The sequence below is a fragment of the Pavona decussata genome, unplaced genomic scaffold, assembly GCF_977016875.1.
Source record: "Pavona decussata unplaced genomic scaffold, jaPavDecu1.1 SCAFFOLD_78, whole genome shotgun sequence".
NCBI classification, from domain to species: Eukaryota; Metazoa; Cnidaria; class Anthozoa; order Scleractinia; family Agariciidae; genus Pavona; species Pavona decussata.
In genome coordinates, this window is record NW_028145496.1 from 3,006,219 (window position 1) to 3,032,500 (window position 26,282).

Genomic DNA, 26,282 nt, shown 5'->3' on the forward strand with positions numbered 1-26,282 from the left:
TATATTACATACATGCATTAATTATTACGGTACCTGACCGAATACTCTACATGTAGAAAAACTAAAAACATTAAGATGAAGTAATGCTTGTTACATCTGGGTGATAAATTAACAAAATGCTTCTTAGCATTGATCTACTAAGAAGTATACCACTCCTAACGATTGATTTCATTTATTCCTTTCCATGTTGACTTTTGGCTATAAATGTAAATGTGTTTTTAATTCACTCAATGAACACTTGACTTTGCTAAGTTAATCTGTACGTTAAATAACTTGTCTTGATTGTCCAATGGTGCACAGGTAATACAGATTTACCGATACTTGCGTTAGTCTGGTTTGTGATAGTTTCTGTTCTTGCAGTTGAGCTAGCTAAGTATACTTCTCCTAATGATTACTTTGTGTTTTTCCTTTGCATGTCGACCTTTGGGGATAAATCAGCATGTAAGTGTCGTTTTACTTCACTCAATACACGCTAAGTATACTTCTCCTAATGATTGATTTGTCGTTTTCTTTCCATGTTGACTTTTGGGGATAAATCAGAGCGTAGGTGTCTTTTTATTTCACCAAATGCACACTTGACTTTTGTTAAGTTGTTAAATGTATTAAATAACTTGTCTTGAGTGTCCAAAAGTGCACAGGTAAATAAATACAGACTTACCAATACTTGGGTTAGTCTGGTTTGTGATAGTTTCTCTTCTTGCAGTTAAGCAAGCTAAGTATACTTCTCCTAATGATTGCTTTGTATTTTTCCTTTGCATGTCGACTTTTGGGGATAAATCAGGCAGTGTCTTTTTACTTCACTCAATACACACTTGACTTTTGTTACGTTATTATATATATTAAATAACTTGTCTTGATAGTACAAAGGTGCACAGGTAATACAGATTTACCAATACTTGCATTAGTCTGGTTTGTGATAGTTTCTCTTCTTGCAGTTGAGCTAGCTAAGTATACTTCTCCTAATGATTGATTTGTCGTTTTCTTTCCATGTTGACTTTTGGGGATAAATCAGAGCGTAAGTGTCTTTTTATTTCACCAAATGCACACTTGACTTTTGTTAAGTTATTAAATGTATTAAATAACTTGTCTTGATTGTCCAAAAGTGCACAGGTAAATAAATAGAGACTTACCAATACTTGGGTTAGTCTGGTTTGTGATAGTTTCTCTTCTTGCAGTTGAGCTAGCTAAGTATACTTCTCCTAATGATTGCTTTGTATTTTTCCTTTGCATGTCGACTTTTGGGGATAAATCAAGCGGTGTCTTTTTACTTCACTCAATACACACTTGACTTTTGTTAACTTATTATATGTATTAAGTAATTTGTCTTGATTGTTCAAAGTTGCACATGTAATACAGATTTACCAATACTTGCGTTAGACTGGTTTGTGATAGTTTCTTTTCTTGCAGTTGAGGTAGCTAAGTACACTTCTCCTAATGATTGATTTGTGTTTTTCCTTTGCATGTCGACGTTTCGGGATAAATCAGGCTGTAAGTGTCTTTTTACTTCACTCAATACGCGCTTGACTTTTGTTAAGTTATTATATGTATTAAATAACTTGTCTTGATTGTCCAATGGTGCACAGGCAATACACATTTACCAATACTTGCGTTAGTCTGGTTTGTGATAGTTTCTCTTCTTGCAGTTGAGCTAGCTAAGTATACTTCTCCTAATGATTGATTTGTCGTTTTCTTTCCATGTTGACTTTTGGGGATAAATCAGAGCGTAAGTGTCTTTTTATTTCACCAAATGCACACTTGACTTTTGTTAAGTTATTAAATGTATTAAATAACTTGTCTTGATTGTCCAAAAGTGCACAGGTAAATAAATAGAGACTTACCAATACTTGGGTTAGTCTGGTTTGTGATAGTTTCTCTTCTTGCAGTTGAGCTAGCTAAGTATACTTCTCCTAATGATTGCTTTGTATTTTTCCTTTGCATGTCGACTTTTGGGGATAAATCAGGCGGTAAGTGTCTTTTTACTTCACTCAATACACACTTGACTTTTGTTACGTTATTATATATATTAAATAACTTGTCTTGATTGTACAAAGGTGCACAGGTAATACAGATTTACCAATACTTGCATTAGTCTGGTTTGTGATAGTTTCTCTTTTTGCAGTTGAGCTAGCTAAGTTTACTTCTCCTAATGATTGATTTGTCGTTTTCTTTCCATGTTGACTTTTGGGGATAAATCAGAGCGTAGGTGTCTTTTTATTTCACCAAATGCACACTTGACTTTTGTTAAGTTATTAAATGTATTAAATAACTTGTCTTGAGTGTCCAAAAGTGCACAGGTAAATAAATAGAGACTTACCAATACTTGGGTTAGTCTGGTTTGTGATAGTTTCTCTTCTTGCAGTTGAGCTAGCTAAGTATACTTCTCCTAATGATTGCTTTGTATTTTTCCTTTGCATGTCGACTTTTGGGGATAAATCAGGCAGTAACTGTCTTTTTACTTCACTCAAAACACACTTGACTTTTGTTACGTTATTATATATATTAAATAACTTTTCTTGATTGTACAAAGGTGCACAGGTAATACAGATTTACCAATACTTGCTTTAGTCTGGTTTGTGATAGTTTCTCTTCTTGCAGTTGAGCTAGCTAAGTATACTTCTCCTAATGATTGATTTGTCGTTTTCTTTCCATGTTGACTTTTGGGGATAAATCAGAGAGTAAGTGTCTTTTTATTTCACCAAATGCACACTTGACTTTTGTTAAATTATTAAATGTATTAAATAACTTGTCTTGATTGTCCAAAAGTGCACATGTAAATAAATACAGACTTACCAATACTTGGGTTAGTCTGGTTTGTGATAGTTTCTCTTCTTGCAGTTGAGCTAGCTAAGTATACTTCTTTTAATGATTGTTTTGTATTTTTCCTTTGCATGTCGACTTTTGGGGATAAATCAGGCGGTAAGTGTTTTTTTACTTCACTCAATACACGCTTGACTTTTGTTACGTTATTATATATATTAAATAACTTGTCTTGATTGTACAAAGGGGCACAGGTAATACAGATTTACCAATACTTGCATTAGTCTGGTTTGTGATAGTTTCTCTTCTTGCAGTTGAGCTAGCTAAGTATACTTCTCCTAATGATTGATTTGTCGTTTTCTTTCCATGTTGACTTTTGGGGATAAATCAGGCTGTAAGTGTCTTTTTATTTCACCAAATGCACACTTGACTTTTGTTAAGTTATTAAATGTATTAAATAACTTGTCTTGATTGTCCAAAAGTGCACAAGTAAATAAATAGAGACTTACCAATACTTGGGTTAGTCTGGTTTGTGATAGTTTCTCTTCTTGCAGTTGAGCTAGCTAAGTATACTTCTCCTAATGATTGCTTTGTATTTTTCCTTTGCATGTCGACTTTTGGGGATAAATCAGGCGGTAAGTGTCTTTTTACTTCACTCAATACACACTTGACTTTTGTTACGTTATTATATATATTAAATAACTTGTCTTGATTGTACAAAGGTGCACAGGTAATACAGATTTACCAATACTTGCATTAGTCTGGTTTGTGATAGTTTCTCTTCTTGCAGTTGAGCTAGCTAAGTATACTTCTCCTAATGATTGATTTGTCGTTTTCTTTCCATGTTGACTTTTGGGGATAAATCAGAGAGTAAGTGTCTTTTTATTTCACCAAATGCACACTTGACTTTTGTTAAATTATTAAATGTATTAAATAACTTGTCTTGATTGTCCAATGGTGCACAGGCAATACACATTTACCAATACTTGCGTTAGTCTGGTTTGTGATAGTTTCTCTTCTTGCAGTTGAGCTAGCTAAGTATACTTCTCCTAATGATTGCTTTGTATTTTTCCTTTGCATGTCGACTTTTGGGGATAAATCAGGCTGTAAGTGTCTTTTTACTTCACTCAATACACACTTGACTTTTGTTAACTTATTATATGTATTAAGTAATTTGTCTTGATTGTTCAAAGTTGCACATGTAATACAGATTTACCAATACTTGCGTTAGACTGGTTTGTGATAGTTTCTTTTCTTGCAGTTGAGGTAGCTAAGTACACTTCTCCTAATGATTGATTTGTGTTTTTCCTTTGCATGTCGACGTTTCGGGATAAATCAGGCTGTAAGTGTCTTTTTACTTCACTCAATACGCGCTTGACTTTTGTTAAGTTATTATATGTATTAAATAACTTGTCTTGATTGTCCAATGGTGCACAGGCAATACACATTTACCAATACTTGCGTTAGTCTGGTTTGTGATAGTTTCTCTTCTTGCAGTTGAGCTAGCTAAGTATACTTCTCCTAATGATTGATTTGTCGTTTTCTTTCCATGTTGACTTTTGGGGATAAATCAGAGCGTAAGTGTCTTTTTATTTCACCAAATGCACACTTGACTTTTGTTAAGTTATTAAATGTATTAAATAACTTGTCTTGATTGTCCAAAAGTGCACAGGTAAATAAATAGAGACTTACCAATACTTGGGTTAGTCTGGTTTGTGATAGTTTCTCTTCTTGCAGTTGAGCTAGCTAAGTATACTTCTCCTAATGATTGCTTTGTATTTTTCCTTTGCATGTCGACTTTTGGGGATAAATCAGGCGGTAAGTGTCTTTTTACTTCACTCAATACACACTTGACTTTTGTTACGTTATTATATATATTAAATAACTTGTCTTGATTGTACAAAGGTGCACAGGTAATACAGATTTACCAATACTTGCATTAGTCTGGTTTGTGATAGTTTCTCTTTTTGCAGTTGAGCTAGCTAAGTTTACTTCTCCTAATGATTGATTTGTCGTTTTCTTTCCATGTTGACTTTTGGGGATAAATCAGAGCGTAGGTGTCTTTTTATTTCACCAAATGCACACTTGACTTTTGTTAAGTTATTAAATGTATTAAATAACTTGTCTTGAGTGTCCAAAAGTGCACAGGTAAATAAATAGAGACTTACCAATACTTGGGTTAGTCTGGTTTGTGATAGTTTCTCTTCTTGCAGTTGAGCTAGCTAAGTATACTTCTCCTAATGATTGCTTTGTATTTTTCCTTTGCATGTCGACTTTTGGGGATAAATCAGGCAGTAACTGTCTTTTTACTTCACTCAAAACACACTTGACTTTTGTTACGTTATTATATATATTAAATAACTTTTCTTGATTGTACAAAGGTGCACAGGTAATACAGATTTACCAATACTTGCTTTAGTCTGGTTTGTGATAGTTTCTCTTCTTGCAGTTGAGCTAGCTAAGTATACTTCTCCTAATGATTGATTTGTCGTTTTCTTTCCATGTTGACTTTTGGGGATAAATCAGAGAGTAAGTGTCTTTTTATTTCACCAAATGCACACTTGACTTTTGTTAAATTATTAAATGTATTAAATAACTTGTCTTGATTGTCCAAAAGTGCACATGTAAATAAATACAGACTTACCAATACTTGGGTTAGTCTGGTTTGTGATAGTTTCTCTTCTTGCAGTTGAGCTAGCTAAGTATACTTCTTTTAATGATTGTTTTGTATTTTTCCTTTGCATGTCGACTTTTGGGGATAAATCAGGCGGTAAGTGTTTTTTTACTTCACTCAATACACGCTTGACTTTTGTTACGTTATTATATATATTAAATAACTTGTCTTGATTGTACAAAGGGGCACAGGTAATACAGATTTACCAATACTTGCATTAGTCTGGTTTGTGATAGTTTCTCTTCTTGCAGTTGAGCTAGCTAAGTATACTTCTCCTAATGATTGATTTGTCGTTTTCTTTCCATGTTGACTTTTGGGGATAAATCAGGCTGTAAGTGTCTTTTTATTTCACCAAATGCACACTTGACTTTTGTTAAGTTATTAAATGTATTAAATAACTTGTCTTGATTGTCCAAAAGTGCACAAGTAAATAAATAGAGACTTACCAATACTTGGGTTAGTCTGGTTTGTGATAGTTTCTCTTCTTGCAGTTGAGCTAGCTAAGTATACTTCTCCTAATGATTGCTTTGTATTTTTCCTTTGCATGTCGACTTTTGGGGATAAATCAGGCGGTAAGTGTCTTTTTACTTCACTCAATACACACTTGACTTTTGTTACGTTATTATATATATTAAATAACTTGTCTTGATTGTACAAAGGTGCACAGGTAATACAGATTTACCAATACTTGCATTAGTCTGGTTTGTGATAGTTTCTCTTCTTGCAGTTGAGCTAGCTAAGTATACTTCTCCTAATGATTGATTTGTCGTTTTCTTTCCATGTTGACTTTTGGGGATAAATCAGAGAGTAAGTGTCTTTTTATTTCACCAAATGCACACTTGACTTTTGTTAAATTATTAAATGTATTAAATAACTTGTCTTGATTGTCCAATGGTGCACAGGCAATACACATTTACCAATACTTGCGTTAGTCTGGTTTGTGATAGTTTCTCTTCTTGCAGTTGAGCTAGCTAAGTATACTTCTCCTAATGATTGCTTTGTATTTTTCCTTTGCATGTCGACTTTTGGGGATAAATCAGGCTGTAAGTGTCTTTTTACTTCACTCAATACACACTTGACTTTTGTTAACTTATTATATGTATTAAGTAATTTGTCTTGATTGTTCAAAGGTGCACATGTAATACAGATTTACCAATACTTGCGTTAGACTGGTTTGTGATAGTTTCTTTTCTTGCAGTTGAGGTAGCTAAGTATACTTCTCCTAATGATTGATTTGTGTTTTTCCTTTGCATGTCGACGTTTGGGGATAAATCAGGATGTAAGTGTCTTTTTACTTCAATCAATACACGCTTGACTTTTGTTAACTTATTATATGTATTAAGAGCCGTTGTCAGTAACTTTCGAGAATCCGGCGACAGAAGCGAAAATTCGAATTTTTTTTTATTTGCCCCAAAAGACCCTTTTGGTGAACTATTTTCAAAAATAATATTCAAAAGTTCCAGCGAATTTTTTTTTCGGCAAAAATTAGGAAAGTTCGAAATCGGCCTCAACGTGCCCTATGGCCCGATTGAAATTATGCAAATTAGTACATTTTCAAAACTCTCGTTCAAGACAAGGCAACGTTTTCTCAAGTTGACACTTTCACAATCGTTTTTACATCCCTTTTGCTTGCTTCCAAACTATATTTTATCTCGACCTGAACATTCTTTCATTTGAAGTTAGCAACGTAAAGAATACAATGTTTGCTATTTCTTAGATAGAGTGATTTTAGCCATATTTCAGATGACCATATCATCGGGGGTATACGAATATACTGGTAATGAAATACCTGTTTTGAACGGGTAATTTTTCTTATTTATCATGTTAAAATATTTAGTTTGGCCCGTGGAAAGCGAGCGCGCTAGGTCGAGATGTGTGGAATGCACTTTGACACAATTCGCCATTTCAGCACTTCATGTTCCTCCTGTAACTTTGCACGTGTCAATACAGTTCACGGAAGCTTTTAGATAAAAGCCAAGGTCTCTGGTTTCATTTCATGCTTTAATACACGTAAATAACAAGCTTTAAACTTGAGAGCTCCCCATATTAGCATTAAGTCATCAAATGATTCGTTTCAGGTGAAATTTTCGAGTTTATATTGAGCCGTTCAAGTGAGATGAAAGAGCCGTTCCCAGGGAAACAACTTGAAATCAGTGAAATTAATACCCTGTCTCTCATATCATGCTACACTTCCAAACTACCGTTATTTTTAAGCTAGAAAGTGTAAATGCTCCCTTTTTGGGTGACCTAAAACAGAATTTGCCTTAAATATTACGAATAAAGTCCACTGCAATAAAAAACTGAAAAAATCGCGCACCGACGTAAACTGTAAACATCAGCCGTTTCTCAACTCGCCACATGGATGAAACGCGTCCGTCGTTTTACCTCTGTATACATTTATGACCAGAAAGTAGAAACAAAAATTTTTCTCTATGCCCATCTGTATAAAAACACTTGCCAACGAAGCTTTTGTTTTTCTGTGTGTTTGTCGAAAATACTGAAGAATAGTGCAACATTGTTACTGTCTACTTGGCTCATTCAATTACAACCGGATAACACGACTGAATACTAGATATAAAGAAATGCTCTTACTTCTCTGCAATCGTTACTCACATTATATACGGCGATGTCACATTCCCGAGGCAAGGCTGAAAGTCGTCTCAAATTCCGCATATCAGAAATTTAAAGTTTTGAACAACGCGAACAACTTTCATTGCGTGACAAGTGAAATGTGATACGCAAGCGCGCGAAAAGCACAGGAATAAGCTTTGTCAATATTTGCGCTTGTCAGTGATGACAGTGCAAAAATAATTTTTGAAATTACAAGATGAAATTGAGACAAGTCAAGGTTTGCAAGGTATATTTAATGGACTGAAACGATAATCATGTAGTTTTCCTCCTCCGAGATTCACTCTGTATTGTCTGTGCCGGATTCTCATCAATAACATTACAGAAAAAGTAAAACCGAAATTAATTTACAAATCAAGTCAACAAATTAAGACCTTTTGAAACCTCAATGCGGTATATCAGTACTATCCTCAAACAAAAAGCTAATACACTGAGGAGAGTGAAGTTTGTCTTTCGCCATGGATCAATGCTCAAAAGTTGTGGATAAAGCGAACCAGCCGTGAACTGTAGTACTAAAAATAGTTCGCAGGAAAAAAAATACAGGAAAATGTATGGAAAGTTCAAAACACGACTGGACGCCCTCTGGCACAGTTACATCCCTCCAATTTTTTTTCTTAAAATCCTTTTCCTAACGCCAAAAGTTTCCAATTCATGAATTTTTCAGCAGCAATGTTTTATTATTTTATGAAAATTATATGACATCGAATTTCCATACAAACACTGTTATTTCAAGCCTGTTTGCCTACTCTTCAAAATGGCGTCGAAAACCGTGATAAGGCCTATTGCAGTCAAATATTTAACGTAGCTTTAATGTCAGTTTGAGATGAGTCAATGATGGTGATAAAATGTTAACCGGAAATACACAACATTATTCTGCATTATTGCTGACGGTAGAGCTGATCGAATTTTAAGGTAAGAGTTTAACCTTAATTTATTTTCTAGCGCGCGCACTAGTGTCAAAGGACAAGGGGCACGACTGGCATTTCTCAGATGTTCGTGTTCGGTCTAAAAGACGGTGTTATCTCTTACGGGCCGTCACTGTTCAAGTCTGACGTTGTCTTTGTTAAATCCTCCTAGCGTGCTCCAGAGTATCCACCACACAAACAGCCTTTGAAAAGGCCATTGAGAGTATCTTTTGAGCCTGTGTACCAGAGTCTAGTGATCTTTATATGGAATTGGTTGAAGATATTTCCATTTGGATTAGGTTAAGCCACAGTGCATACATTGATCATGATGAACAACGATTCTAAAAAAAATAGGGGAAAATCAGAAAAGGAAATAAAATGTTCTTTCATGCTCTTAGTTTCACTCAAATGAAAACACTTTACCTGCCCTTTCTAGCAACAACACTATTTCGTCTTGAATTTCTTCATAGGCCGGATCTTTTGTGCCTGTATAGGTGCGAGCGAACGCCCTTTTTGCATTGATTAAGCGTAACACATTGCAAATATTGCGCATTTTTTGAGCTTGATCGATCCGCACGGAGAGGTTCCATGGCGAAAGAAAAACTTTACTCTCCTAAATATATTAGCTTTTTGTTTGAGGATAGTATTGAAATACCGCATCGAGACCTCGAAAGCTCTTGATTGGTTTACTTTTCATTATAGTTAATTTTGGCTTTATTTTGAGGAAAATAAAGGTTGTTGTTGTTGTTGTTGTTGTTGTTGTTGATGAGAATTCGGTAAAATCCCCCCCGGGGGATACATGAATTTCGTTTCAATCCGGCAATCAAATATACCTTGCAGACCTTGACTTGTCTTAATTTCTTCTTGTAATTTCAAAAATTATTTTCGCACTGTCATCACAAGCGCAAATGTTGACATAGCTTGTTCCTGTGCTTTTCGCGCGCTTGCGTATCACATTTCACTTGTCACGCAATGAAAGTTGTTCGCGTTGTTCAAAACTTTAAATTTCTAATATGCGGAATTTGAGACAACTTTCAGCCTTGCCTCTGGGATATGATATCGCCGGATATAATGTGAGTAACAATTGGAGAGAATTAAGAGCATTTTTTTTATATCTAGTATTCAGTCGTGTTATCCGGTTGTGATTGAATGAGTCAAGCAGTCAGTAACAATGTTGCACTATTCTTCAGTATTTTCGACAAACACACAGAAAAACAAAAGCTTCGTTGGCAAGTGTTTTTATACAGATGGGCATAGAGAAAAATTTTTGTTTCTACTTTCTGGTTATAAATGTATACAGAGGTAAAACAATAACGGACGCGTTTCACCCATGTGGCGAGTTGAGAAACGGCTGATGTTTACAGTTTACGTCGGTGCGCGATTTTTTCAGTTTTTTATTGCAGTGGACTTTATTCGTAATATTTAAGGCAAATTCTGTTTTAGGTCACCCAAAAAGGGAGCATTTACACTTTCTAGCTTAAAAATAACGGTAGTTTGGAAGTGTAGCATGATATGAGAGACAGGGTATTAATTTCACTGATTTCAAGTTGTTTCCCTGGGAACGGCTCTTTCATCTCACTTGAACGGCTCAATATAAACTCGAAAATTTCACCTGAAACGAATCATTTGATGACTTAATGCTAACATGGGGAGCTCTCAAGTTTAAAGCTTGTTATTTACGTGTATTAAAGCATGAAATGAAACCAGAGACCTTGGCTTTTATCTAAAAGCTTCCGTGAACTGTATTGACACGTGCAAAGTTACAGGAGGAACATGAAGTGCTGAAATGGCGAATTGTGTCAAAGTGCATTCCACACATCTCGACCTAGCGCGCTCGCTTTCCACGGGCCAAACTAAATATTTTAACATGATAAATAAGAAAAATTACCCGTTCAAAACAGGTATTTCATTACCAGTATATTCGTATACCCCCGATGATATGGTCATCTGAAATATGGCTAAAATCACTCTATCTAAGAAATAGCAAACATTGTATTCTTTACGTTGCTAACTTCGAATGAAAGAATGTTCAGGTCGAGATAAAATATAGTTTGGAAGCAAGCAAAAGGGATGTAAAAACGATTGTGAAAGTGTCAACTCGAGAAAACGTTGCGTTGTCTTGAACGAGAGTTTTAAAAATGTACTAATTTGCATAATTTCAATCGAGCCATCGGGCACGTTGAGGCCGATTTCGAACTTTTCTAATTTTTGCCGAAAAAAAAATTCGCTGGAACTTTTGAATATTATTTTTGAAAATAGTTCACCAAAAGGGTCTTTTGGGGCAAATAAAAAAAAATTCGAATTTTCGCTTCTGTCGCCGGATTCTCGAAAGTTACTGACAACGGCTGTTAAGTAATTTGTCTTGATTGTCCAATGGTGCACAGGCAATACACGTTTACCAATACTTGCGTTAGTCTGATTTGTGATAGTTTCTCTTCTTGCAGTTGAGCTAGCTAAGTATACTTCTCCTAATGATTGATTTGTGTTTTTCCTGTGCATGTCGACGTTTGGGGATAAATCAGAGCGTAAGTGTCTTTTTACTTCACTCAATACACGCTTGACGTTTGTTAAGTTATTAAATGTATTAAATAACTTGTCTTCATTGTACAAAGGTGCACAGGCAATACAGATTAACCAATACTTGAGTTAGTCTGGTTTGTGGTAGTTTCTCTTCTTGCAGTTGAGCTAGCTAAGTATACTTCTCCTAATGATTGCTTTGTATTTTTCCTTTGCATGTCGACTTTTGGGGATAAATCAGGCTGTAAGTGTCTTTTTACTTCACTCAATACACACTTGACTTTTGTTAACTTATTATATGTATTAAGTAATTTGTCTTGATTGTACAAAGGTGCACAGGCAATACAGATTACCCAATACTTGCGTTAGTCTGGTTTGTGATAGTTTCTCTTCTTGCAGTTGAGCTAGCTAAGTATACTTCTCCTAATGATTGATTTGTGTTTTTCCTGTGCATGTCGACGTTTGGGGATAAATCAGAGGGTAAGTCTCTTTTTACTTCACTCAATACACGCTTCACGTTTGTTTAGTTATTACAAGTATCAAATAACTTGTCTTGATTGTCTAATGGTGCACAGGCAATACACATTTACCAATACTTGCGTTAGTCTGGTTTGTGATAGTTTCTCTTCTTGCAGTTGAGCTAGCTAAGTATACTTCTCCTAATGATTGATTTGTGTTTTTCCTGTGGATGTCGACGTTTGGGGATAAATCAGAGGGTAAGTCTCTTTTTACTTCACTCAATTCACGCTTGACGTTTGTTTAGTTATTACAAGTATCAAATAACTTGTCTTGATTGTCTAATGGTGCACAGGCAATACACATTTACCAATACTTGCGTTAGTCTGGTTTGTGATAGTTTCTCTTCTTGCAGTTGAGCTAGCTAAGTATACTTCTCCTAATTATTGATTTGTGTTTTTCCTTTGCATGTCGACGTTTGGGGATAAATCAGAGGGTAAGTGTCTTTTTACTTCACTCAATACACGCTTGACGTTTGTTAAGTTATTAAATGTATTAAATAACTTGTCTTGATTGTCCAAAAGTGCACAAGTAAATAAATACAGACTTACCAATACTTGTGTTAGTCTGGTTTGTGATAGTTTCTCTTCTTGCAGTTGAGCTAGCTAAGTATACTTCTCCTAATGATTGCTTTGTATTTTTCCTTTGCATGTCGACTTTTGGGGATAAATCAGGTCGTAAGTGTCTTTTTACTTCACTCAATACACACTTGACTTTTGTTACGTTATTATATATATTAAATAACTTGTCTTGATTGTACAAAGGTGCACAGGTAATACAGATTTACCAATACTTGCATTAGTCTGGTTTGTGATAGTTTCTCTTCTTGCAGTTGAGCTAGCTAAGTATACTTCTCCTAATGATTGATTTGTCGTTTTCTTTCCATGTTGACTTTTGGGGATAAATCAGAGCGTAAGTGTCTTTTTATTTCACCAAATGCACACTTGACTTTTGTTAAGTTATTAAATGTATTAAATAACTTGTCTTGATTGTCCAATGGTGCACAGGCAATACACATTTACCAATACTTGCGTTAGTCTGGTTTGTGATAGTTTCTCTTCTTGCAGTTGAGCTAGCTAAGTATACTTCTCCTAATGATTGCTTTGTATTTTTCCTTTGCATGTCGACTTTTGGGGATAAATCAGGCTGTAAGTGTCTTTTTACTTCACTCAATACACACTTGACTTTTGTTAACTTATTATATGTATTAAGTAATTTGTCTTGATTGTTCAAAGGTGCACATGTAATACAGATTTACCAATACTTGCGTTAGACTGGTTTGTGATAGTTTCTTTTCTTGCAGTTGAGGTAGCTAAGTATACTTCTCCTAATGATTGATTTGTGTTTTTCCTTTGCATGTCGACGTTTGGGGATAAATCAGGATGTAAGTGTCTTTTTACTTCAATCAATACACGCTTGACTTTTGTTAACTTATTATATGTATTAAGTAATTTGTCTTGATTGTCCAATGGTGCACAGGCAATACACGTTTACCAATACTTGCGTTAGTCTGATTTGTGATAGTTTCTCTTCTTGCAGTTGAGCTAGCTAAGTATACTTCTCCTAATGATTGATTTGTGTTTTTCCTGTGCATGTCGACGTTTGGGGATAAATCAGGCCGTAAGTGTCTTTTTACTTCACTCAATACACGCTTGACGTTTGTTAAGTTATTAAATGTATTAAATAACTTGTCTTCATTGTACAAAGGTGCACAGGCAATACAGATTAACCAATACTTGCGTTAGTCTGGTTTGTGGTAGTTTCTCTTCTTGCAGTTGAGCTAGCTAAGTATACTTCTCCTAATATTGCTTTGTATTTTTCCTTTGCATGTCGACTTTTGGGGATAAATCAGGCTGTAAGTGTCTTTTTACTTCACTCAATACACACTTGACTTTTGTTAACTTATTATATGTATTAAGTAATTTGTCTTGATTGTACAAAGGTGCACAAGCAATACAGATTAACCAATACTTGCGTTAGTCTGGTTTGTGATAGTTTCTCTTCTTGCAGTTGAGCTAGCTAAGTATACTTCTCCTAATGATTAATTTGTGTTTTTCTTGTGCATGTCGACGTTTGGGGATAAATCAGACCGTAAGTCTCTTTTTACTTCACTCATTACACGCTTGACGTTTGTTTAGTTATTACAAGTATCAAAAAACTTGTCTTGATTGTCTAATGGTGCACAGGCAATACACATTTACCAATACTTGCGTTAGTCTGGTTTGTGATAGTTTCTCTTCTTGCAGTTGAGCTAGCTAAGTATACTTCTCCTAATGATTGATTTGTGTTTTTCCTGTGCATGTCGACGTTTGGGGATAAATCAGAGGGTAAGTCTCTTTTTACTGCACTCAATACACGGTTGACGTTTGTTTAGTTATTACAAGTATCAAATAACTTGTCTTGATTGTCTAATGGTGCACAGGCAATACACATTTACCAATACTTGCGTTAGTCTGGTTTGTGATAGTTTCTCTTCTTGCAGTTGAGCTAGCTAAGTATACTTCTCCTAATTATTGATTTGTGTTTTTTCTTTGCATGTCGACGTTTGGGGATAAATCAGACCGTAAGTGTCTTTTTACTTCACTCAATACACGCTTGACGTTTGTTAAGTTATTAAATGTATTAAATAACTTGTCTTGATTGTCCAATGGTGCACAGGTAATACAGATTTATCAATACTTGCATTAGTCTGGTTTGTGATAGTTTCTTTTCTTGCAGTTCTGCTAGCTAAGTATGCTTCTCCTAATGATTGATTTGTTTAAGACAATTTAATAAAATTATTTAATAAAAACTAAACTAGTGAGCAGCACTCTGCGAACTGTAGTTGTATAACTTCTTTATTTCTCCTACGCGTTTCGTGTGACTAGCGCACACTTCGTCAGGGAGTTTAACAATACAACATGATGTGCCTGTATATATACCTAACTCATGTTTAGAGTTTACATATTTTCGTAAAAACACACCTACGGAATTGCATATAGGAAAGACAAACCTCGCGGTAATGCGTCTAGGAAACAGCGATAGATTTCGGCAAGGCGTGACATACTTTGTGGGTGATATAATTTTGGGGCCCACAGTTTTAGCTAAAACTGTGGGCCCCCCAAAAAATAACTTACTTACAAATATTAGCTAATGTCGCAGTTTTCTTGTAACATACAGTACAATCTAAGATAGTGCTAACAACACTCTTAATACGTGCGTGACTACAGTTAAAGGTAGTCTTAAAAACAATAGTCCTACCCAAGCTAGACTTATTCTTAGGTTTCTGGTAAAGCCATTTCTTTCCGTCACTGTATCGTATTTCACGAAACAATGGAAGCAGAAAGCTGAAAGGAAACCCCTTATCGTAGTCGCTTCCAGAACCTTTCCCTAGTTTCATTAAATGAATTAAAGGAAGAACTGTTCCTATCGTATCTCATTAATTCCCCTTTGATAAAGGCTTTCTTATTGCTAGAAGGGTGAAACGACTCGAAGGGTATGTACAGATATTTGTTAAGAGGCTTTTGAAAGGTGGAAAATTGCAGCACGTTCGAAGAGGTATTTCTATAGAGAAACAAATCCAGAAAAGAAATGCTACTTTCGCTAATACAATAAGTAAGTTTGATTCGATCAGTTTTGCTATTGAGAGCGTTAAGAAATTCAAAGAGGGTACCTTTGGGCCCACACCAGATAGCAAAAATGTCATCAATAAAACGCTTGTATAGCATTAGATATTGGGCGTAATATTCCACAATATCCTTCTCGTGATGAAACATAAAAGCGTTAGCTACCGTGACTGCGAAAGGCGTGCCCATAGCGATTCCAAACACTTGGTGAAAACTGTCCGGGCTAAATTCTGAATATATGTAATTATTATCAAAAACCAGTCGGGCGAGCTGAATCAACAATGGAGTCTCGGGAACCCTTTCTTCCCGAAGGAGCAGGTCGAGCGCGATTAGTGCTTTCTTCGTATCCACGTTTGGATACAGGGATACGGCATCCGCTGTAACCAGAAAGCAATCGGTATTGGGTAAAATCATGTTCTCCAATAATTGAATAAGCTCACCCGAGTCCCTAAGAACAGTAGGCATACGTATTTTAGGCTTAACAAGCTCGTCGATAAAAATACTAATAGGCCTAGTAATATATGAATGAGAAGCGGCAATAGGTCTTCCCACAGTTTTAGCTAAAACTCTGGGCCCCAAAATTATATCACGCACAAAGTATGTCACGCCTTGCCGAAATCTACCGCCTGTTTCCTAGACGCATTACCGCGGGGTTTGTCTTTCCTATATGCAATTCCGTAGGTGTCTTTTTACGAAAATATGTAAACTCTAAACATGAGTTAGGTATATATACAGGCACATCATGTTGTATTGTTAAACTCCCTGACAAAGTGTGCGCTAGTCACACGAAACGCGTAGGAGAAATAAAGAAGTTATACAACTACAGTTCGCAGAGTGCTGCTCACTAGTTTAGTTTTTATTAAATTATTAATTTGTTTTTTTACTTTGCATGTCTACTTTTGGGGATAAATCAGACCGTGTCTTTTTATTTCACTCAATACATGCTTGACTTTTGTTAAGTTATTATATGTATTAAATAACTTGTCTTGATTGTACAAAGGTGCACATGCAGGTAATACAGATTTACCAATACTTGCGTTAGTCTGGTTTGTGATAGTTTCTCTCAGTTCAGTTGAGCTAGCTAAGTATACTTCTCCTAATGATTGATTTGTTGCTACTTGTAATGTTTGATTTTTTTTCCCTTCCATCCATTTCGACTTTTGGGGACAAATTAGGCTGTAAGTGTCTTTTTTTGTTTTGCACATCTTGAGAATGTCTTAGATTGAAATTGATTTGTTTAGGACGGTGTCTCTTAATTCAAAGGAATTTTTTTCGCGGTTTATCACGATGTGGGGAAAGAGGGTCTAGGTAAACGTTATTGAGATCTAAAAAGAAAATTAGCTAAATTTTTTTTTCTCACATAGTTATTAACTAGGCAAAAACATATCTCTATTTGGAGGCAGCGTCTTTAATGCACGTATTTCCTTTGTTAATAATAATAATAATAATAATAATAATAATAATAATAATAATAATAATAATAATAATAATAGTAATAACTATAATAATTAATAACTTATATTGCGCCGTCTAGCGTAATAAGATCAAAGGCGCATTACAGCATGAAATCTAAAGTTTGATAAATAGGCAACAAAAGCTAAGTTAAAAAGATAAGTTTTCAGTAAGGATTTAAAATGGCTGAATTGATCTAGATTTCCATATCACAAGAGGTAAAGCATTCCAGATTAAAAGCCACCAAATGATTGTAACATTTAAAATTGTAACATTAAAATTACATCATTTGAGCGCGTAAGTGATAGACAGATTGTCTCCCAATTAATATTAAATTACTGATATTTTGAGGGTACTGACCAAGCAAAGTCTTTTCAATTCAATTCAATTCAATTTATTTGCCATTAACAAAAAAATACAACATAAATACATTATAGACGACACACAATATTCTTTCTATTACAATATTCATACTTGACTATTTACAATATTAAATGTGTTAAAGGCTAGGAAGCCTATATAGAAGCCGGGGGCTTATTAACTATAGGCTTCCTAGAACTATTGGATAAACCATAGAAGTTAAGGGTACTGATTGAAATTTCCAATTAATTTTTTTTTTTTTTAAAAGAAGAAAAAAAAAAAAAAAAAAAAAGGAAAGGAAGAAAAAAAAAGAAAAGGTAAAGAAAAGGTGTGTAGCTCAACAAAGAGTCAATTTAACTTAGATAGAAGGAATTTTTTAAGTCTTTTGCCAAACAAACTGATAGTTTCACTGTTTTGAATTTCACGACTTAGCGAGTTGAAAAACGAAGGACCTTGAAACCGAATTGAGAATTTTCGAAGATTAGTTCGACAATAAGGTATATAGAAAAGGTTGGAATTTCTTGTTTTATAAGAATGTATTTGACTTGCAAGAGTAAACATATCACGAATAAGTCTTATAAACGATCAAAAGTATCTTAAAAGAAATTCGCATCTCACTGGCAACCAGTCCCAACAAACATCACACAATGACTATTTAGTGGTAAGAAACGTGGTTAAGAAATGTGCGGACAAATTGTATCTGTTTTGCGTGGTGACACAATCTGTGCGATTTGGCAAAACAGCCACCCTTAGGAATAAAACGTTGCTGCTCCGTAAAGTGATATTCGTCTCCAATGGTGGGAAAAGTGACATCGCGTATCTGTAATTTGTCTTGGTGTTGTTGATTGCACCTGCCTTGTGAAAAACTAAGAGGGTGTCCGTGATTGCAAAGAGGGGTGTCCTTGTTTACACATCTACAGCTCGGCTCCTAACCTCTCTAGGTGCTGGCAAGTTGCCTGCATCTACCTACCATCTATCATCTACCACCTATCTACCTACCATCCACCTTACAGTTTATTGTAACATGAGATATGCATCTTTTTTTTTATCTTATGAACAAATAAAGATTGTTAAGATTGATAAGACCTACCATCGATAATAAGATATACCCTCATTTGCCTACAATTTATGAAAGACTGTTATCGCTCTCGGTATTTCTTTGAGCATACTTTGCAAACTAACTACACGTGCATATATCCACCACCGAAAACAAATATTCATTCCACATCTCTTAATAATGGCCTTTATTTCAATATCCCAAAATTTCACTTTTTACGGCAAGGCCATGAAGGGCATGGCTATGACCCGAGGATGGCCAACTACTTAGCGAAGTTCTTACCAAAGCTCTCGGACGTCTCCGCACCACTGCGGTAGTTAACAGGAAAAGAGAATGAATTTTGCTGGTCTGCAATTCACCGCAAGGCATTCGATGAGATCAAGGACCTAGTATCAAGCTCGCTGTTAATGAAATATTTTGAACCTGACAAGCAACTGGTTTTGTAATGCGATGCAGGTGGGAATGGATTGGACGTATCGTTATTACGGGGCAGGAAGCTACTCGCTTATGCAAGTAGGGTGCTCACAATTAGCGAAAAAAAAATTTCCATAGGTCGAAATGGAACTTTTGGCCATTGTCTTTGTGGTAGAACGTTTTCGTTCGCAAATACACTGACGAAGGAGAAGTCGTTGTGGACTCAGATCACAAAGCCTTCGGAGACGATGTGTGGAAAACCCCTAACCTCAGCCCCTAGACAGCTACAAAAGATGTTTATGCGTCTTCAGCGTTACGACATCGACGTTCAGTACAAGAGAGGGTTAGAGATGCACCTGGCGGACACATTCAGTGGGCCCTTCACCGGTGATGGAGTACACTTGATTAGGTCAGATCCAGGAAAAATGGATAAAAATGGAGTCCTCCAGGCTGTGAGGGCGATTTTTAAAGCGGATATCCTGAGAGCAAGAACAGCTTGATCGCAAATGTGACGCCATATCTCCTGAGCAAAGGTAGCAACGAACCTTTATCAGTTTGAGAACGAAGAATTCCTCGAGACGATTGATTACTTTTCCAATTTCTTCGATTTAGACCGAATGTACAGCACGACTTTAGAATAAACAGCTGTAAAGAAGCTGAAGGGGCACTTCGCAAGATTTAGCGTACCTTATGAGTTAGTCTGAGATAACGGACCACTGTTTGTCGTAGAGAGGTTATGTAATTTTGCTCAAGTTTATGACTTTGGGCATATGAGTACCAGCCATCACTACCCTCAGTCCAATGGGAAGGCTGAATTAGCTGTAAAGGAAGACGAGAAAACCATACGAATGTCAAAAGTGAGCGGCAATGATTTCTATGGGACTGGGTAATTTGCGAGTTGTGGAGTTGCGAGTTGCAGTTGCGAGATGCGTATTGCGAGTTGCGAGTTGCAGTTGCGAGTTGCCAAAACTAGAAAATGAAAATTTGTAGTGAAGATAACGTTATATAAAAGTTAGGGATCGCCAGGACGTAAGAACAGACTTTTCAGAGAAAAGGGTACTTAAATCTTTGTTGAGTTCAGTTTTAATATATACCAAAGTTACAACCAGAGAATAACCTTTTTGAGCAAAGGAAGTGTTAGGGATCGATGTTTCTGGTTTATAAATCTCAGATAAGTTATAACATTGGACGACAAAGACCACAAATTTGGATTCTCGTACTTTAGGGGTTCTTTTGGAAACTTCAGATAAGCATTTAATGCGTCACATTTAGATATACTGAGGAGTACCCCCAAAGTCTGTTTTATTTTGTGATGGCGATGGAGGATCTAATTTCAGTTATTAAAGAAATCCTCCAAATTAAAATGAAGATAAGATGCCAAATAAGTTTAATTCGCTAAGCCCACCAACACATTTTGACTGTGTTGGAATGGCAAGCGCAGAAACGAGATTCAAGCAAGTTTCGCCCGAGAATAGCAGTGCCAAGGGTTGTGGTGGATTTCTTTGCTAAATAAATTTAGAGCCTTGGGTACTCCCATACATAGAAGTGACGCAAATTCTCGTGTGAAATTTTGACAACAACCCCCTAAGAGTGGCCTCTTTTTTGCCCGTGGGTTCTTACTTATTTTTACCCTTAAAAAGGTACGAAAGAAAAATAATCGGATTCGTCCATTTTTTACCATTGTCTGAGCTTTGTAAAGCAATGGCATAGGTCCTTAACACTTCTTTTACCCAAACTTGTAACCCTCTGGGTGTAACTAGGCAGATATTAAAACTGAACTCCAGAAAAAGAGTGCCCACCCAGGGGTTATTGTTTATTTTTCCCAAAATGTTCTTTTTAAAGTCTGCGCGATTCCTACCTTATTACCTTACCTTGACTAGGATTAGAAATATCTTTACTTTGTCTGTTTGTAACTCGCAACTCGCAACTGCAACTCGCAACTCCACAACTCGCATTCTTCGCAGAACCGATTTCAATGGCGGCTGATTTATTATTATTTTCAATAAAATATGAATTAGCCCTACTAACCTCATTTTGGAGTAAAAATTCTATTGAATTTTGCACATGCTAGCGAGGCTAGTAACACTAATTTTCCTGAAAAAAAAAAAAAAGTTATCAGCCGCTAGTTATGAAAGCGGTTTATAGTTTCTTGCTTTCTGGACCTCACAACAACTATATTCTTTATGAAATTCAGCATTTTTAGTTATTGTTAGAAGTGTAATATATTTTTTAATTATTTCACTTTCTTCTAAGTTGTAGTATTTTGGTATTGTTTTACGAAGCACATGTGATCATGGCTCTTCTGTGTGAGACAGAGAGAGAGACAGAGAGAGAGAGAGTTATATACATTATCGTTTTTTGATTACTCATCTCTTTTGTCATCTTTTGTAGTGGTGTACATTCGATTGCCTCTGCATTGGGATCTGTAGCGCTTTGGAACAATGACAAAAAAACATGGGAGTACTTACCCGATGGTCAATCAGGATTACTCATGGTCGATCTTTGTCATCATCCCAGCAACAACACATATAGCATCCTCGCCGTTCAAGGTGTCAAGGTATGCAAGGGAGTGTTGGAAATGCTGCTTCATTTAGAAAGTTTTTGTATCATTGTAAAATTCGTAGTGGATACTAGATACTTTATCACTTTATAGACTATAGACAGACAGTGGGACAGATAGACAAACAGACAGATGGAATGATAATCTAAGTTGGCAAATGAGATGTGTTTATTAATTGAATTTATTTAATGGCAGGTGGTTATAGACTTTGCATTGACAAAGGATTCAAAATACGATGAAGCTACAGAAGTGTTTCACCAAATAAAAGGCCAAAGACAGGTCTATGGTTTCAAATTTGCAACCAAAGAAAGCGCGCAACTTTTTGGACGGGCTGTTCATGCTGCTTTGGAAAACCTTCGTAGTGACATCTCAGGTATGTCGTTACTGAGAGACCTTTAGATTTTGGTACGAGTGCGAGTTGAACCAGTGTCTATTTGACGGGGAAACGAGAAAGCCGTCGTCATTTTACAATGAGTGGTGTCGAAACAAGTCCTCGCAGTGTAGATGATCTCGTCCCTTTGCAATCTCAAAAGGGCTTAGCTATTGCTGCTATTATCATTCAAAACAACTGTAAAGTTTTCATTTACAAAAAGTAAAATTAATCTTCCTGGGATATATCCCTTATAAGTACTGAAGGCACACAACTCATATTCATATTCGTACTAGCTATACTAGTATACTAGAATCTAAAAATGATGTGCTACCATCAACTCTAAAATTGATAAAGGATTTCGTTCAGGGATACTTTTAGTATCCCTAATAACTTGTTGAGTTTTTACAGCGGTTACCAATAACACGCGACCTACGGCATTCAAAAGAGTCGGATAAAGTTGCGTTTTGGTGGACGTCAATCAAACAAAAGCCGTTGAAATTATTTTGAATTCTGACAAGATTCCAAGGTAACCCGGCAAGAAACTAAGAAATTGTAAATGGTTTGAGAGAAGGAGAAGGTAAACTAAGCTAAGAGAAGGTAAACTTTATTTGAATTGATTCTCGAGCCAGATCAAGCGCAAACAAAAGGTATTTTGGAATTAAAAATTTCAATTTTCACTGCACGTGATAATTTACTCACTTGCACGCATCGCTGATTTATTATCAGGTGTAGCGATTTCAAATGTTTCATAAAAAAAATACGGCTTCGTCTAAACAATGCCCATTTTTTTAGATAATCTGGCTTGGAAATCAACTTTCATAAAGTTTACCATCCGTCAGCGGATAAAACTGTCAATTTCTTGGTTCTGTTGCCTTGAAATGTTCTCAGAATTCAAAATAATTTCAACGGCTTTTCTATGATTGACGTCCACCAAAACGCAACTTTATCGAAGTCTTTTGAAGGCGATAGGTCGCGTGTCATTGGTAACCGCTGTAACGAAACAAGACGCTGTGGAGTGTATACTTGGGCGTCGTTGTATTAGGCGTATTTGAGCATGCACGTCAGTCTTTGATGACAGGTGAAGGATAAAAGACTCGCTGAAAGTCTAAGGCATCACTTTGTATTTGCGATAAACGTGATTTAGTTCGACCGAAAATGTCACGCAAAGGATGAATAAACAAAATAATACATTACTAACCGGTCATTTATTATAAGACAGTTTAGACGGTGTTTAACAAAACCACGTTCTAAGCCATTTTCAATTTTGCCAACAATCATATCTTAAGGTTACCCTATTCCTTCAGAAGTGTCTCGCGTCCAAGCGATGCAGTGCGTCCCGTTTAAACTGTAGATACCTAAACCCCTATATCAAATTAAAGCTTATAGAGCTGGCTATCAAACTATACTAAGAATTTTGAAATACAATGAATTGTCGAATTTTTCACGACCTCTAAATGCGAGCGTCCGAATCGCCTTTTTAAAGCTACAAGTCAAAACGAATTTTGCTTTTTCGCTAATTTAGGGCGCGATCCATTTAACCAAAATTTCCGGAAATTTCGGTCCAAAACTGAATGGATCGGTTCGGTTCAACCGGAAAAGTTTCGAAAAATTGGTCCACCTTTCGAGGTGGACCACTTTTCTCGGTTGGACCGATCCGCCCGATAATTGACAGACATGTCCGGTTGTTAATCGCACGTGTAGAGTTGATGTGGAGTGATCGTACAAAAATCGCTCTCGGAGAAAAAATATTTCGAAAGAAAAAATTGGCGGACACGTTTTTGTTGTTTATATGTTAAACTAGCTACTGTCCAAATTTGAAGGCAAACGAAGGAATTCCCTTTGAGTTTCAGTAGATTAGTCACTAATTTCAACCACAAATTGGCTATATTGAGTCGTCCGTATGTTACAATCACGCTATCAAATATTTTTTTAAAGAAGATTTTAACAAGTCAATCACAGGCGGCCCAAGCTCAAGCTGTGATTGGTGATCATCTTGCGTAATAGCGGTCACGGCGCAAATATAAGAGTTTGTATGGGAATATTTACGATCGGGTTTAGGAGGTAAAAATATTGGAAAGTTCTTATAAAAATGACATACCTTGCTTCTAAGGTCTATTGCCTATTGTCTGTTTGCTATTTTGTGCTGATTTGAGGCCATTTTAGCGAGTTATCAATTCCTAGGTTAGGAGTGGGAAACCCAGGACACGATAATGCATCAGTCAATTCCAGTAGTACCCATCCCCCCCTCCCCCGGGCTAACCTCCGGGCATTAGGATGTTTTTTAAAAAATGGGCAAATTCCCCGGGGTGGGGACACATAAGCTGTCTAAATGCCCCGGGGTGGGGACGAAGGAAGAGGGCAAATGCCCCGCCCCCGGGATCGTCGCCTTCCAACACCACTACAGTTTTTTTATTAATCAGTGAATAAAACGTTCTACTTTTCAGTATTTTAAAATAATGCAACGGTATTAAGACTTCAAGGACAACAGGACATGTAAGGGAACTTTTGGAAAATTTAATATTATTTAATAAACTGCGCTGGGATTGCGGCGGACGTGCCCGCAGCCGCGAGCGATGATGGGCGCCTGTATTTGCAGGCTACGTTTTATGATGCATTGCATTTTAAGCTCGCAAGATCTGTCTTGAAGATCGCATCATTCGCAAACCGGAAAGTGCACTCCAGGTTGACTTTCGTGAATTTGAAAAATGCTTGGCTAGTTTTGAATGCGAAATACCAGCTGTAGTCGTGTTCACATTGATTGTTTCCGATCTCTCGATATGTGGTAAACAAAATATTGTTCAAGTTGTTGCTTTTTATATTTATATGCTTACAATTAATGAAGAAATATCTAAAATTGAGAAAACATACCTTTAAAAACATCCACAAGTTTGTCTACCCCCTGACGGACTAGCCAATCTTCAACAATTCCTCCATGGCACTTTCGAAAACACGTGTGTCAAATGCCCGGGGGTCACCCCGGGGTACGCAAATGCCCAGCCCCCGGGCCGCGATAAAATTACGAATGCCCCACCGCCGGGACTGACAACGTGAACAAATGCCCCGGGGTTGCCCGGGGGGGGGGATGGGCACTGCTGGAATTGACTGATGCATAACTCGCTAAAATGACCTCAAATCAGAAAAAAGGGACAGAGAAACAACAAACAGTACACCGTATAAACAAGGTATGCCATTTTTATTGAGAAAGTTTCGGAATTTTTACCTCCTAAACCCGATCGTAAATATTCCCATACAAACTCTTATATTTGCGCCGTAACCGCTATTACGCAAGTCACAGCTTGAGCTTGGGCGTCCTGTACGTCAATAAGCTGTGTTCTGGCAATTGAGGTTTTCCGACCAATGCTTTTAAAATAGAGTTCGAGTAATGGAAGTCAATTTGATTCCAGGAAAAGTAAAATTAGTTTGAGTTAGCAGGGAATTCGAGTTAACCAGGTTCGAGTTAGCTGGTAGTAAATGACTGAAAAATGGACCAGATCCAGGAGAAATCGGATTTTGGTGTGGGAGGGGTAGGATAGATCCCTGAAGATTGTTAAGTCACTGCTAGTTACTACAAACATGACTTCCACTCAACACAATTTGTGTGGTAACAATAACTGAATTTCAAAGCGGAGTAACCTCTGACAATTTGTGCAGGCAAACAAGAAAATACTGTTACTGAGGTTATGTCATTTATTCAAATCTTTCAATTGTTTAGCAAGCTTACCAAGCCTTCCTGAGACACCAAAAGAGCTACATTCCTCTCAAGAACAATCGCGAGAAAAAGAAGAACGCGAAGCCAACTTGATCCGACAGCTAAGACAGACAGAAGAACAAAGGGATAGCATACAAAGGGAATTGGAAAATTGCCAAGAAAAGTTGCGAGGAAGAGACGAGCAGTTGGAGCGAGAAAACTCGCACTTGAGGGAGATGGAGCAACAATCGCGAGAAAAAGAAGAACGCGAAGCCAACTTGATCCGACAGCTAACACAGACAGAAGAACAAAGGGATAGCATACAAAGGGAATTGGAAAATTGCCAAGAAAAGTTGCGAGGAAGAGACGAGCAGTTGGAGCGACAAAACTCGCACTTGAGGGAGATGGAGCAACAATCGCGAGAAAAAGAAGAACGTGAAGCCAACTTGATCCGACAGCTAAGACAGACAGAAGAACAAAGAGATAGCATACAAAGGGAATTGGAAAATTGCCAAGAAAAGTTGCGAGGAAGAGACGAGCAGTTGGAGCGACAAAACTCGCACTTGAGGGAGATGGAGCAACAGTTAACAAATTTTGAGCGACGAATTAGAGAAAAAGAAGAAGAAAGGGCAAACCTAGAAAGACGGTTGATATTGAAAGACCAGGAATTAAATGAACTAGAGACGAGTCTTTTAGCAGCTCAGCAAGCTGCCATAAGTCAACAGAGTCGCCAAGAAACTTATGACTGGGTCATTTTACGCGATGAAATTCACATC

The 26,282-nt window shown here is 36.6% G+C and overlaps 2 protein-coding genes across 4 annotated transcripts in view; both read left to right on the top strand.

Moving 5' to 3' along the window:
* Nucleotides 1-5,000: 5,000 nt before the first annotated feature.
* The window catches only part of LOC146476354 (uncharacterized), a 25,650-nt gene continuing 4,368 nt past the window's right edge, over nucleotides 5,001-26,282 (top strand). Inside the window, exons 1-4 of one of the 3 annotated variants that reach the window (XM_085114910.1) lie at nucleotides 5,001-5,057; nucleotides 21,277-21,442; nucleotides 21,641-21,818; nucleotides 25,531-26,282. The exon at nucleotides 25,531-26,282 is cut by the window's right edge and continues 522 nt beyond it. In XM_085114910.1, the coding sequence (XP_084971036.1) occupies nucleotides 21,377-21,442; nucleotides 21,641-21,818; nucleotides 25,531-26,282 (996 nt within the window). In that variant the 5' untranslated portion in view covers nucleotides 5,001-5,057; nucleotides 21,277-21,376. Of the gene's footprint in view, nucleotides 5,058-16,375; nucleotides 16,520-21,276; nucleotides 21,443-21,640; nucleotides 21,819-25,530 lie in introns of those variants that run through there. The other 2 variants (XM_085114909.1, XM_085114908.1) reach the window with 2 other exon arrangements.
* The window catches only part of LOC146476355 (uncharacterized), a 40,400-nt gene continuing 28,541 nt past the window's right edge, over nucleotides 14,424-26,282 (top strand). Inside the window, exon 1 of the mRNA XM_085114923.1 lies at nucleotides 14,424-14,566. The gene's annotated coding sequence lies outside the window, so the exon portion shown is untranslated. The remainder of the gene's footprint in view (nucleotides 14,567-26,282) is intronic.